Source organism: Leuciscus leuciscus (assembly GCF_965113295.1).
Source record: "Leuciscus leuciscus genome assembly, chromosome: 11".
NCBI classification, from domain to species: Eukaryota; Metazoa; Chordata; class Actinopteri; order Cypriniformes; family Leuciscidae; genus Leuciscus; species Leuciscus leuciscus.
The window spans coordinates 32,639,212-32,653,982 of NC_138735.1; the positions used below are offsets into that span (position 1 = coordinate 32,639,212).

At 40.7% G+C, this 14,771-nt stretch overlaps 1 protein-coding gene across 3 annotated transcripts in view; it reads right to left on the minus strand.

The window, feature by feature from the left end:
• Window positions 1–14,771, minus strand: part of kcnh2b (potassium voltage-gated channel, subfamily H (eag-related), member 2b) — a 224,177-nt gene that overhangs the window by 88,671 nt on the left and 120,735 nt on the right. For all 3 annotated transcript variants that reach the window (XM_082184722.1, XM_082184721.1, XM_082184723.1), the window contains 2 exons: window positions 14,355–14,771; window positions 13,252–13,463 (listed from right to left, as the gene is read on the minus strand). The exon at window positions 14,355–14,771 is cut by the window's right edge and continues 75 nt beyond it. In XM_082184722.1, coding sequence (XP_082040848.1) covers window positions 13,252–13,463; window positions 14,355–14,771 — 629 coding nt within the window. The remainder of the gene's footprint in view (window positions 1–13,251; window positions 13,464–14,354) is intronic.

Below are 14,771 nucleotides of genomic sequence, written 5' to 3' on the forward strand. Positions count from 1 at the left end.
ACCTGAAGCCGCTCTCACACACACACCATGAGTGACGGCGGGGACGACAGCGCTTCATCTGTGTGTGCTGTAGAGTCACACCTGAAGCCGCTCTCACACACACACCATGAGTGACGGCGGGGACGACAGCGCTTCATCTGTGTGTGCTGTAGAGTCACACCTGAAGCCGCTCTCACACACACACCATGAGTGACGGCGGGGACGACAGCGCTTCATCTGTGTGTGCTGTAGAGTCACACCTGAAGCCGCTCTCACACACACACCATGAGTGACGGCGGGGACGACAGCGCTTCATCTGTGTGTGCTGTAGAGTCACACCTGAAGCCGCTCTCACACACACACCATGAGTGACGGCGGGGGCGACAGCGCTTCATCTGTGTGTGCTGTAGAGTCACACCTGAAGCCGCTCTCACACACACCATGAGTGACGGCGGGGACGACAGCGCTTCATCTGTGTGTGCTGTAGAGTCACACCTGAAGCCGCTCTCACACACACCATGAGTGACGGCGGGGACGACAGCGCTTCATCTCTGTGTTGTAGAGTCACACCTGAAGCCGCTCTCACACCAGAGGTGGGTAGTAACGAAGTACATTTACTTCGTTACATTTACTTGAGTACTTTTTTAGAAATATTGTACTTTTAAGAGTAGATTTGAATGTGGGTACTTTTTACTTTAACTCGAGTACATTTCTAATGAAAAAAACTGTACTTTTACTTCGTTACATTGGGCGACGTTCCTCTCGTTACTTTATTTTAATGCAATATGTGTTGTTAAATGCGTAGTTTATTCCAAGCGCGCTGTATCTTTTTTTCTGGACTTGAGCGATGCTCAATTCACAAATGAATCACTCTTTTGAGTCGATTCTGTTCAAAGACTTCATCAAACAAGTTCAGATCTGTCTAAGTCGGTTCGCGAATCAGTTTGAATGATTCAGTTCCTGATTCTATTCAGTTCCTGCACGCGCTGAATCATCTGAAGCGATTTCAATTCACACTGGACTCGGAGTCGTAACAGGAAGATTTAAGCACATCAAGAGCGTTAGATGAAGTGGCAGTGGACCTACAGTACAGTCAAGTGAGAGCAAATCTTCAAATGCATCATATTTTTGCCAGCGATGAAGATCTTTATTAGTTGAACATCTTCGTAAGCTGTCTGTGAATGAATGATTCCACAGGAGTCAGGACGATATATTCGATTTCATTTCACTCAGGTAATACATTTTACAACCAAACAGATTATTACGCCACGATACTAGAAAGTATGACATTACCCGTTTTTTGGACATATACATTAATTTACATTAAATAAAGCTCCCATTGTTCACAGTTTATGAACACCCGCCATCCCGCGGTAGTGTGTGTGTGTATGTGTGTATTGCGCAGTGGCGTGCGAACTCGACTTGAAAACGAATGCCTTTGCCTGCCGTAGATAGTTAACCAGTTAAAACATGCTTGCAGAAATATACATTTGATTATATTTTGGAGAACAGTCAGAAGAAGATTCGTCGATGTACTTTTTTTTTTTTTTTTTTTTGTGTGTGTGTGTGTTCAGGTTCAGTAGCAGTCATGAGCGCGAGCACATGTGGAGAGTTCTTAACTCTTCTCTGTCAATACATGCCTTTGAATGCAACACTCTGCAGATTCACTTTATTTCGACATTGTCTAATAATCCAAATGTAGTTGTATAAGTTACTATTATACAAACCAGAGGACAGGCAATGATTTTCGAGCTATACAGATGGCAGAAATATTGCTTACGTCTCTCTTCTGTTTTTGTTGCAAAGATAGCTGATAATAATAGTCATTTAAATAAACAAAATCTAAATAATATCATATTTTATATATATGACGACTTAAGAGGCAAAAGCCTCTAAGTACCATCTGAAATTTTCTTCTAAAAGAGCATTTTTATCAAGCTTGTATGTTTATGTTCACACTTAAATGGCAATGAAAAGTAGCCTACCTATTAATTGTCATTAAAGTGAAATTACTGAATTTAAATATACGAGCTTGATAAAAATGATTGTTTTAGAAGAAAATTTCAGATGGCACTCAGAGGCTTTTGCATCAAGTCTTCATATATATATATAGGCCTATATGATCCGAAGTAACTAGTTACTCGCTACTTGAGTAGTTTTTTCATTGGATACTTTTTTATTAAGATTATTACTTTTACTTTTACTTTGAGTAAATATTTCTATAAGTACTTGTACTTTTACTTGAGTATAGTTTTTGGATACTCTACCCACCTCTGTCTCACACACACACCATGAGTGACGGCGGGGACGACAGCGCTTCATCTGTGTGTGCTATAGAGTCACACCTGAAGCCGCTCTCACACACACCATGAGTGACGGCGGGGACGACAGCGCTTCATCTGTGTGTGCTGTAGAGTCACACCTGAAGCCGCTCTCACACACACACCATGAGCGACGGTGGGGACGACAGCGCTTCATCTGTGTGTGCTGTAGAGTCACACCTGAAGCCGCTCTCACACACACACCATGAGCGACGGTGGGGACGACAGGCCGGCAGACGTGATTTATCACCGCATCTACACATGCTGTTTGTGCATAACTGAAACTAACGGCATCGTGTTCCTCCGCTTCAACACACATGAAGATAAAAATAGGTGGCGAGTGAAATGAGGAAATGATTCTCGCTTGTTTACGACAGCTTGACGGGACGCACTGTATATGTGTGTTATTTGCAGCATGGCCCTGTTCACCGGGAGCTCGGCTTGTGCTGGATGTGGGAAATACACGGAAAACATCATGTCATGTTATCAGGAATGAGTGAAGTTAACGTAACGTGTTAAGGCCCTTTCACACCGGACGCGTAATGGAAAAGCGAAACCAAACACTTCATCATCATCATCCAGTGAAGACGAGCTTTTCATTTTCTTTAAAAGACAGAAAAGAAGGTTTTGGGTCCACCCAATCTTACAGAACAGAGAGTCTGAAGGGGAGTATATGCTAATGTCCACTTTTAGTTTCCTATTCCTCTCTCCTCTTCCTCACACAGGTGTCCCTGAGGGTTTCCACAGTTTTTTTGCGTCTTCAACTAAACACAGTGCATTTTGTAATGTCAATACACATTACATGCAACACACGAAGTAACAAGTTATAAAACTATCACACAACACACTCACAGTCGAGATAACCGAGTTGGTTGGCAATGCTACGCCACACATTGTCTTTCAAATCGTTGTCCTTGTAGTCTGTGATTGGCTGAAGCCTTTTCTGTCGCCGCAAAAGTACAAAAAAATTGACATCGAAGAGAAAAAAATAAAAGTCGTGTTTCCGCCGCACATTCGCGTTCGGTGTGGAAGCGCTCATTACACACACAGCTGATCAAACAATAAACCCATCGCGCAAATTATTCGTGCGTCAAAATCGCGTCCAGTGTGAAAGGACCTTTATGGTGCGTAACTAACGTAACTCAAGAGAGCTAGCATGCACAGGCCACGAAGTGTTGGCGAAATAACACATTAGCGGACCGGAGGGAATAATATGGAATTTTATCCAGAAAACTTAAATTCAAGCACTTTCAAGGATCTCTGTGTGTGTGTGTGTGTGTGTGTGTGTGTGTGTGTTTATTTTCAAAGACTTTCCAGGGCCTTGATATATATATATTTTTTTCAGATTCACACACTTTCAAGGATTTCAAGGACCCGTGGGAACCCTGTACGATGTGCACATCCACGTTTTTAGTCAGTCCTGCATGAAGTGAATGACCCTGTTTTAAATAAGCATGAACATCACAGACTGTAAATCTCACTCTGTTGCCCTGAAGGTTCTGGCGTTTGAGAGATGAAGGCAGTGAAGGTTCGAATCAATGCCGTCTAGAACAGAAGCCTATTTCAATTACACTCCATGATGAGCCCCCCCGCCCCCCACACACACACACACACACACCCACACCTCATCAAGATTAATGGCTCCAACGGTGTCGAAGTGGGTCACCTGTGGATCCGCAGTGCTCTTCATCTCTTCAGTGTGTGATGTTGCTGTGTGATCATGAAGAAGCTCCAGCTCTTCTCTATATCAGTGTCAGTGTTTCTGAACTCCTGAAACGCCTCCATTGTAGTCTTGAGTTTCTCCCGGGAACGAACACGTCACAATATTCCTCATTACATTAATTCATACGCAGAATAAAGGGGCGGGGCCTGGTTGAGTTAGTTAGTAGTGTGTTAAACTGGCGGTTATGGAAAGGGGCGGGACATTTCCCAAACACACTAGAAGCGCTCGACCAATCACAACACACTGCTCCAGCCGACCAATCAGAGCACAGTGTGCTTTTCAGAAGGAGGGGCTTCATAGAGACAGGAAGTAAACAGAGCGTTACTGACAGACTGGGAAGAGAGGAGCCGCAACAATGGAGAATATGAGGAGAATAATCAACATTCAAGCAGGAAAACGTCTCAGTTTATGCATGCAAGAGAGGAAAGAGATGCGTTTAAACCGTTGTTTCCTTCTCTTTACACAGACAAGCATCCTCCTGAAGACTTTGAAGCTGATGACGTGTTTTCAGCATCCTGTGACATCATCACTGCGTACGCCATGATTGGCTAGTAGTCACTAGACGCCGCGTCCTGCGATACACGTCCCGGTGGTGTCATGTGACGCGGCGGCGAGTTCCCTCGAACATGTTCTAGTAGAGCCCAACAATACTTCATGAACTCTGATCATACTTTAAAGGGCATCGGGATTAACTTCAGGAGCTTCTCATCACTCGCTGTCACACATCCATCACACACACAGCAGCCGCTATCATGAGTCAGCACATAAACACACAGCAGGATTATGATTATGATCCATGATATTCTATATCTATCTATCTATCTATCTATCTATCTATCTATCTATCTATCTATCTATCTATCTATCTATCTATCTATCTATCTATCTAACAATCAACCAACCAATCAATCAATATATCAATCTATCTTGCTCCTTAATATCTTTATCTTAGAGTTCTTATCACAAGGAATCATATTTCCTCCTTTTCAGATAAAAGTGCTTTATGTTATTAGATAATACACTGTACGATTATTTTTGCAGAAGCTGTAAGCTGTAACCCTAACTATATTTGGCACAAAAAAGGCTAATATTATAACGGCTAATGTGTGATAAGAGGCATTTAAGATTAAATGCAGTATTTACTTCAATGGCCTGTCACACATGGACCGCTGTCTGATCTGTAGTCTGAGTCCTTAATAAAACATAAATAAATATATAAATGAAAGTCTCAGCTTGAGATAAAATTAGCATGTTCTTCATCCGCATCTCCTCTAAAAATGAATATGTAATGTTCTAATTATAAACGTATTAAATCGCTCACTTCGCCGCCGGTTTCGGGAACGGACACACTTCTCTGGCATGCATCTTTTAAATCTTTTTATATATCTATTCATATTTCTCTCTGCGACGTCTCTTTATAATGTTAGTTAACATTTCTAGCACTGGAACTATTAGAGACCACATTTTACTCTTATCATTCGTTCGTTCTTCTGCAGTTTATGAATAATAATAATAATAATATTGACCCTGCTTCCTCTTATGACCTTCCTGTGATTGAACAGATGAAGTTTCTGATCATGTGTGCATGAATTCATGCGTCTGACGGCGTTTATCAGTTTCTCCTCTATAAATGACAGAAGGTTTGACTTCTGAAAGGAACATCAAGCACTTTATCTTCAAAAGTCAAGAAAATATAGAGCAGTTTATGTAGTATTTAAAGAGACGTCAACGAAAGGGAATTCTTAATATTAATCATTCATTATTGATGAGTCTAAATTAATGATCAAACCCTGCGTGGCTGAATAAACCATGTTTGAAAGATTATATGATGTATATTTGATCACAAACGCTGGGCTTGTTCAGAGAGAATGTTTTACACTTGAAGTAAAAGCAGTTTCATTTAGGGATGCACCGATCCACATTTTTTCACTTCCGATCCGATCCCGATACCTGAATTTGGATATCGGCCGATACCGATACTATTCCGATACCAGAGCTGTGTTTGCTTTAATATTATTATTATCATTATTGTTTATTTTATATGATGCTGAAATAAACTCCTCTCAACAGGCAAGTATGATATGTAGGCCTACATATTTATGCATGTATGGTAAGTATAAGGTCAGAAAAGGAAGTCAGAAAAACAGTAAATCCTGTTAACAGGAAAAATCCCATTCTGAAAACAAATATGCAACTGTAGGTCATGTCAATATTTATTACATTCCCAAAATGTCAAATACTTGAGTCTTGAAATATAAGAAAAGTGCAAGTGTAAACATCTTACACACACACACTATCTAAAGGGTGATCCTCGCTCCGATGCTGTAACTCTCTCGATGAATGCTCGATCAACATCAGCCATGTGCAAACAGACAAGCGGATTTCGCCTCAGACGCGCGTCAATTTCGCTTCAAACTTTTGCTTTTTACGAGCGTCAATTTCGCTCTGGGCGCGCGAATGGATTCAAAATATTCAAGCGTCCAACTAGACGCGGCAGACGCGAATTTGACGCGCTATTCGCGTTTGGTGTGAACGCACAGTAACGTGGTGCTTTTTTAAATGTTTGATTGCGTTCGTTGTGTTGTATGACGCGAGGGAGCTTCAACGAGCTCTGAATTACGGCTTTGCAAACATTGCATTTTGCTGTCTTGCTCTGCGGTGTTTCCAGTGTGAAGAATTTCCACACAGCGGCCGCAAACTGCGGAATGGATTTCCTGAGCGGTGGCGTGTCTCATAACTCTGTCTCATTGAGCCGCGCCTCCGTTCAGGAAATCCATTCCGCAGTTTGCAGCCAGCTAGCAGACTCGCCGGCGGGAATCACTTTTGGAGTCATTTCAGCAGACAACGTTAAAGCGCAGACATGACTCAAGGATATCGGATATCTCCGCAGGTTGGATCGGGAAAATCCGATACGTGAATTACGTTGGTATCGGTCCCGATACCGATACTGGATCGGATCGGCCCCATCCCTAGTTTCATTACATTCCTAGTGTTTTTATTTCAAATAAACGACCTTCTCTGTCTCTAATCACTCCTCCCTCTTAAATCCTAATGAATGCTTAAGGAATGATACATTTCCATCCAACATTCCATATATTCCACTTCTAAAGATCTAAAGATCTAAACATGAGCCGTATTGCCATGACAACTTCTCAAACATTCCGAATTCACCATGGTAACCTGCCAGAACACAAGAGTCATGTGCCTGCAGTGCTCGACTGTGATAGGCTACACTGCCGCTGTCAGGTGACGTGAGGTACTGCAGGATTGTGGGACACTAAGCTCTTGCTCCAGTCGTTGAGAGGAACGAGACGCGGGTCAGAGTTCATCTCTACAATGCAGAGATTACTGGAAACACAGAAATACAATGTTCTGGCTTAGCCTGCACAATCACACACAGATTAAGGGGTAAACGCGCTCGTGTGTGTGTGTGTGTGTGTGTGTGTGTGTGTGTGTGTGTGTGTGTGTGTATGTGTGTGAGGTGGTTAAGGAAAGAAAAGCAAGAATGTTTCTGTGTAACGTGTGTAGATTAATGCATCATTCCTGTGGTGTGTTCTTGATTTATCTATACACGTGTGTGTGTGTGTGTGTGTGTGTGTGTGTGTGTGTGTGTGTGCCACTAAATATAGCCCAACATGAATTAAACACACAGCTGGGGTGTCAAAGAAAGAAACTGTGACCCACCTACAGTACATTAGTAGTAAAAAGTCACATTTATTTGCTCAAAAATACAGTAAAAACTGTAATATTATGAAATATTATCATAATTTCAAATAGCTATTTTCTATTTGAAGATAATTTAATTTATTCCTGTGATGCAACGCTGCATTTGAAAAAAATATTTTATACAGAAAGGACACATTAAATGGATCAAAAGTGACATTTTATAATAATATACAGTATATATATATATACTGTATATAAAGACTATATTTCAAATAAATGCTGTTCCTTTGAACTTTCTAGTCATCGAAGAATCCTTAAAAATTTATCACGGTTTCCACAAATATATGAACTGTTTTCAACACTGATAATAATCATAACTGATCATCAAATCCTCATATTAGAGTGATTTGTGAAGGATCATGTGACACTGAAGACTGGAGTAATGATGCTGAAAATTCAGCTTTGATCACAGGAATAAATTACACTTTACTATATATTCACATAGACAACAGCTGATTCACATTGCAATAATATTTCACTATTTTTACTGTTTTTTGTTTGTTTGTTTTTTTATCAAATAAAGAGAACAACATAAATGAATTATGCCGAACTTTTAATGGCCAGTGTATTTTCATTTCTTAAAGGAGAACTCCGGTGAATTTTTAAGTTAATCTTGATCGTTTTACCTTTGTGAGTACTTTTTATAGGAAAAAAAACGAACCGGATCGGTGCTTGCAACTCGGAGCTGTTACAGTTAATGCCCAGAGCTCCCATTCAGCTAAAACGGCAGTTTTGGGGGCATCGACCTAAAGAGTGTCTTTGTGCCTCTTAACAGACACAAAATGCAATTAAAATGTCTGTCCAACATGAACAGGGCCCTTACATGACAACAAGATGCGTTTAGCAACTTAGCCATTGTTTAAACTCACCTAAATAGTGATTTAGACGGCTAGCTGTAGTCTCGCGCTGAAGTCCCGTGGGATCTCAGTAGTAGCCGGAACACGACGCTCCTCCCACCTGCACTATGTGCGCGATTTCCCCCCCCCCAAACCACTTCAGCGGAAATCCCGCCCTGCAGCTGATTTAATTGGTTTAGGTTACAGTGACGATTGACATGACCAATGAAAACCTTAGAATCAGCTGCAGGGTGGGATTTCCGCTGAAGTGGTTTGGGGAAAAAAAAAAATCACGCGCACTTTTTCCGGCTACAACTGAGTTCCCACGGGACTTCAGCGCGAGACTACAGCTAGCCGTCTAAAACACTATTTAGGTGAGTTTAAACAATGGCTAAGTTGCTAAACGCATCTTGTTGTCATGTAAGGGCCCTGTTCATGTTGGACAGATATTTTAATTGCATTTTGTGTCTGTTAAGAGGCACAAAGACACTCTTTAGGTCGATGCCCCCAAAACTGCCGTTTTAGCTGAATGGGAGCTCTGGGCATTAACTGTAACAGCTCCGTGTTGCAAGCACCGATCCGGTTCGTTTTTTTTTCTATAGACAGTACTCACAAAGGTAAAACGATCAAGATTAACTTAAAAATTCACCGGAGTTCTCCTTTAATCCTGAAACACACACACATCAAACTAAACAACACAATATTGTCTGTCACTGGAGAAGGAATCACACATATAGATGTTATTTTACGCTGTTATATGATAACCTCCGTAAATTAACAGTGTGTGTGTTGTGTTTCTGAAGCTTTCAGCCTGTTGAGTGAGTTCACACACACACACACACACACTGACAGAAGTTTGGACACACTCACGTCTGCCAGAATCACAGATATTAGAGTTTACTCGTGAATCTCTTTGCTTTGAGGAGAAGGAAGAGCTTATGAAGAGCTTATGAACGTCCAGAGGGAATCTAGACCCAGAAGAAGATCTAATATAAGAGTTCGGTAACACTCTACTATAAGGTTCATTAGTGAACGATTCATTAATGTATACATGAACTAACAATGAGGAAAATATGTTACAGTATTTATTCATGTTTGTTATCCAGCTGTTCATTGTTTGTTCATGTTAGTTCACAGTGTATTAACTAATGTTCACAAATACAACCTATGATTTTAATAATGCATTAGTAAATGTTGAAAATATGAACTAAGATTAATAAATGCTGTAGAAGTGTTGTTAATTCTTAGTTAATGTTAACTAAGGTAGTATAACTAATGTATAGGGGTGGTGGTGGTGCAATGGATAAGACACATGCCTTTGGTGTGAGAGACCCGGGTTCGAATCCACTGTGAGACACCAATGTGTCCCTGAGCAAGACACTTAACCCCTAGTTGCTCCAGAGGCGTGCGACCTCTGACATATATAGCAATTGTAAGTCGCTTTGGATAAAAGCGTCAGCTAAATGAATAAATGTAAATATAAATATAATGAAGCTTATTGTAAAGTTACCGAGTTTTTATTTGTGACACGTTATGATTGATGACATTATCATTCCCAGACTTTAATTTCTCTTATTTATGCTTTTTACTATCACTGAAACTGGTCATAATGAACAGCAGGTGTATCCAAACTCCCGACAGGTAGTGTAGTTGATCCAGCGCACAAAATCTCAAAGCACAACACACACACACACACACACACACACACACACACACACAAATGCACAGTCACACACAAACTCATCTCATAAAGACTCACTGCGGCAATCAACAGTGAATTCTTCCTTAAATCCTGCTGTGGACAAATTAGAAACAGCTTCATTATGCTTTATCTGTGGTGGACGAGACAGGAAGTGACACGCCGAACGCTTGCTGACACACACACACACACACACACACACGCTGATTAGAGATGATCTAATCGCTCTAATTAAAGTCATCACATCATCATCATGACAACAGCTTACAACAAAAAGATCAATCTAAATCAAGATCAAGACGAGGTATTAAATAATAAATATCCTCTAAAAGGTGAAACGATTCAGAATAAAAAATCTCAGTTTCGACACTTTGCAGTACAAATACCAAATTTTTGTATGGAAATATTAATTAACAAATAATTAATATTATTTAAAGGGTAACTAAACCCCTGGTCAGAGCCTGACTCCACCCACTGGCAATATTTGAAAAATGCTGGAAAAGTAGGCAGAGCCCAGTGGAGAGGGGGCGTGCATCTGTGACGTATCTCTCTGCAGGCAAGGGCGTGGTTAGCTGGTACTCTCTGACGTCAGAGGGTACCACAACTTCCAATAGGAAAATTCAACTGCAGTAGCCACTGTTCAACCTGAAGAGGGCAGCACTCAGACGTTTTTACACCATATTTTGTAAAATTAAAACACTTTAAACACAAATGTCAAAAAAACTACTTGAATCAATGAACAGCACTAATAAAGCCCCATTCTTACAGATCATTAACTAAAAAAAGTTGGTTTAGGGTTTAGTTACCCTTTAAAAAGATTAATAAAAAAATATGCATAACAATTTATGGTGGTTATTATCAGGTTATTATCATTATGTCTCCAATGCTGTTGATAGAATTGAACTTGTATTAAACATGGATGTATTGAATATGCTTCATATGAAACAACTGGATGTCACATGACCTGATGATCTGCTGCATTACTGAAACTGATGCACAGATCATGTGACCCGCAGGACAGCAGGTGTGCAGGACCGTGACGCTCTGAGAAGCACATGCTCATCTGTCATGGTTTCATCACGAAGCGTCAGTCCCAGCCGCCCTCTCTCATTTCATCAGCCAGAGATGAGCATCAGCACATGGGCGTCACGCGGCCAGAGTATTAAATGAACCCAGTTACGTCCGCCGGGGGGAAAGATGAGCGTTTAACTCTTCTCTAATGAAGACTGAGTGAAGCGCAGGAGGTCAGACACTGAAGTTACTGAGTTTACTATCCAGCATCATTCATCAAACATCGAGGTCACGGGGTCGTTTCCCAGCGAGTCCATGCATGAACAGGTTTACCTCCAACACAGAGCACTTTACACAGAAATACAGTCCAGACGACAACTTTATCTGGAAACTGACTTTCATTATTACACTCTTAAAAATAAAGGTTCTTTGTTAAATAATAAAAGTGCAGCAGTTCTCAAACAGGATGACTTAAAATATTTAAAATCAGACAAATAATCGTGAAAATAAGCGGAAAAATAATAATAAAAAAATCAAGATATTGTTATTCTAAACTATTTGTTTCCTTTGAAGGACCAAGTTTTGGAAAACCTGGATTTGTGAGGAAGCATAATAAATTTAATATAAATAAATAATTGTAATAATAAATTTTTTTTATTAATAATAATTAATAAACATAATAAAGCATTTAAAACGCCATGAGCATTTTTAGAATTAATATACATTTTACAAGTTATGCCTGGCTCTAAAATATCAAGTAGAAATTCTGAATAAAAATAATAAACTTCTGGAATCGAGAAATGTAATTTGATTCATTTAGATTTTTACTAACTAAAATATTTTTATTTTTTTATTTTTTTTACTTACTTTTAATTTACAAACTGTAGGAGTTCTCAAAGATTAAAATACGTTTTAATCGTAATACGTAAAAAATATGTTTTGAAAAGAAAACTACCTATAGGGTTCCGAGATCAAAAAGGAGTCAAAAATGACCGAAGACCATGTGATGTAATTTTAATAGCTGGACCAATGATGATTATAAGGTTGTTGATACTTGTATTGATGTCTTGCACTCATCCAGACCTCATGGCATCGTAAACATCTGGATTTGTGTCCCACAGAAGACAGAGAGTCAGTGAGTGTGACGTTTGTGAGTGAAAGGTTACTTTTCAAACACTTGAGTGTATGTTGTCAAAGTCAGTAAAGTTGAATCACTGCATCTTCAAACACAGAATGATAGTTCAGCTTTGCCAGATAAACCCTCATCACATCAAGACCAACATCAACAGCTTCCTTTACACACCGTCTTTGATCAAAAGCGTTTGCGAGAGGTTTAATCCGGGCCGCCAACATCTCGTGATGATGTTTTTCTGGCCATCATGTGAAGCCAAAGAAGAACCGTCTCATTTACAGCAGAAGAACAAACATCTCAATCTCGGTCTCAAAACCCAAACACACAGAGACAGCCAACGCTAAAAACATCACTACTGATTCTGAAGTCAAATCCTCCAGCTTTGTAGTTTTAAAGGGGTCATCGGACGCACATTTTCCACAAGTTGTGATGATTCTTTAGGGTCGTCATGTAAAGTTTGTAACATACTTTGGTTAAAATTCCTCAATGTTTGTGTAAAACCTCCTCAAAAACAGCTTTGTTCACAGCGACCCGTTTCGGTGCATGTCTCTTTAAATATGCTAATATGGTAAATATGCTAATACAGAAAATATGCTAATATGGGAAATATGCTAATACGGGACAGTCCGTCAGTGGTCGTGGGCGGAGCATGAGCAATATGATATAGGAGTGACTGGATTTGTATCACTGTATGGTGGTTGTGTCCACAGAGACACAGTTATATGCAAACGACATATAAAAGTGAATTTGCATCCGATGACCCCTTTAATTAGCTCATGACCTGGCATTCTTCAGCTTTAGGATGAAGAGCAGAACCGTCTTACCTGAGTGACTTTCTCCGTGACGTTGTGTGTGCGGTCGATGAGTTTGCAGGGAGCGATTATGTCCATCTCTCCGGGCGGGAGGGAGATGAGCGGGTCCGGTTTAAAGTCCACGAAGTTGAGTGTGATCTGGGGGATTTTACTGATCGCGCGGTAACGCATGAGATCTGAGTCAGAGGTAGAGTTCAGGATGCTGGACTTGTTGTTCACGGCGCCTGAGGAAAGACACAGGTTGTTGAAAGGAAATACTCTTGACATTTTACAGTATTATATTTAGCAAATCACACTGTATCTGCACTAGCGTTTGGGATTGGAACGATATTAAGGTTTTATAAAGATATAAAATTCATCTTTGATCACAGGAATAAATGAAACTTTAGTATAAAAGTGTAATTTATTCCTGTGATCAAAGCTGAATTTTCAGCATCATTACTCCAGTCTTCAGTGTCACATGATCCTTCAGAAATCATTCTAATATGATGATTTGATGCTCAAGAAACATTTATGATTATTATCAATGTTGAAAACTGTGATACATTAAATTTTTTCAGGATTCTCTCATGAATTGAAAGTTTAAAAGAACAGAATTTATTTGAAATAGAATCTTTTGTAACATGTTAAAGTCCCCCTGTGGTGAAAATCCAGCTTTTAATGATTTTTATGTGTCTATGTGGTGTTTTTAATATGCTTTAAGACAAACCATGTGTAAATTCATAAGTCGACAGCATTGCTGAGTATTTCCTCCTTAAAACTGCAGTGAACCAAAGACAGTCTCAAACACACGCTTTGAAATCGCTGGTGTTTCTCACGTCACAAACTACCTTGTAACCAATCAGATCAACGTGTGATCGTCAACCAGTGGATCTCTGAGCTGAGTGAGTGAGTGGAGGCGGGGCTCATTTGCATATTCATAGAACCGCACATGCTAAATGAGGCAAGGGTGTCGAGTTACATTCAAGATATTTTAAGACATGACACAATTTTATTTTGAGGAAAAAACGTTTAAATATGTCATTTTGGTGAGTTTTAAGGTATAAAATGATTGACTACAAGGGTACTTTTAATATCACTTTTAATTTCATGCATTTCCAGCTCAGTTTTCTCACCCGTGCTGCTGCATATGGGTCGGGTTCGGTGTTTCCGCTCCCATTCCGGCCGCATGGCCTCGATATCGTCCACTGAAGACGCGCGACGCATGCTGTGAAAGCTCTCGCGCGAGCGGCTGTTGCTCAGACTGCAGTTGGACACCGTGGCGTCCAGGTCGAGCCGGTGCGGTCGAGGCGAGGACTGGCCCAGAGGCAGCGTGATGGGGTGCGGGGGGGCCGGAGGAGGAGACGACGGGTCACTGCCCAACAGGTTACGAGAGGACGGTGGGGTCACGAGGCCGGTGGAGCGGGTGGAGCCGGTGGCCACACAGGGACGCTTGTGTTCTGGCAGCGAGAGGAGTTCTCCCAGCGCCAGGGATTCGGGGCTTTGTCGACCGGAGCTGGTGGAGAAACCTGTTCCTCGGCCCGTCTCGGGAT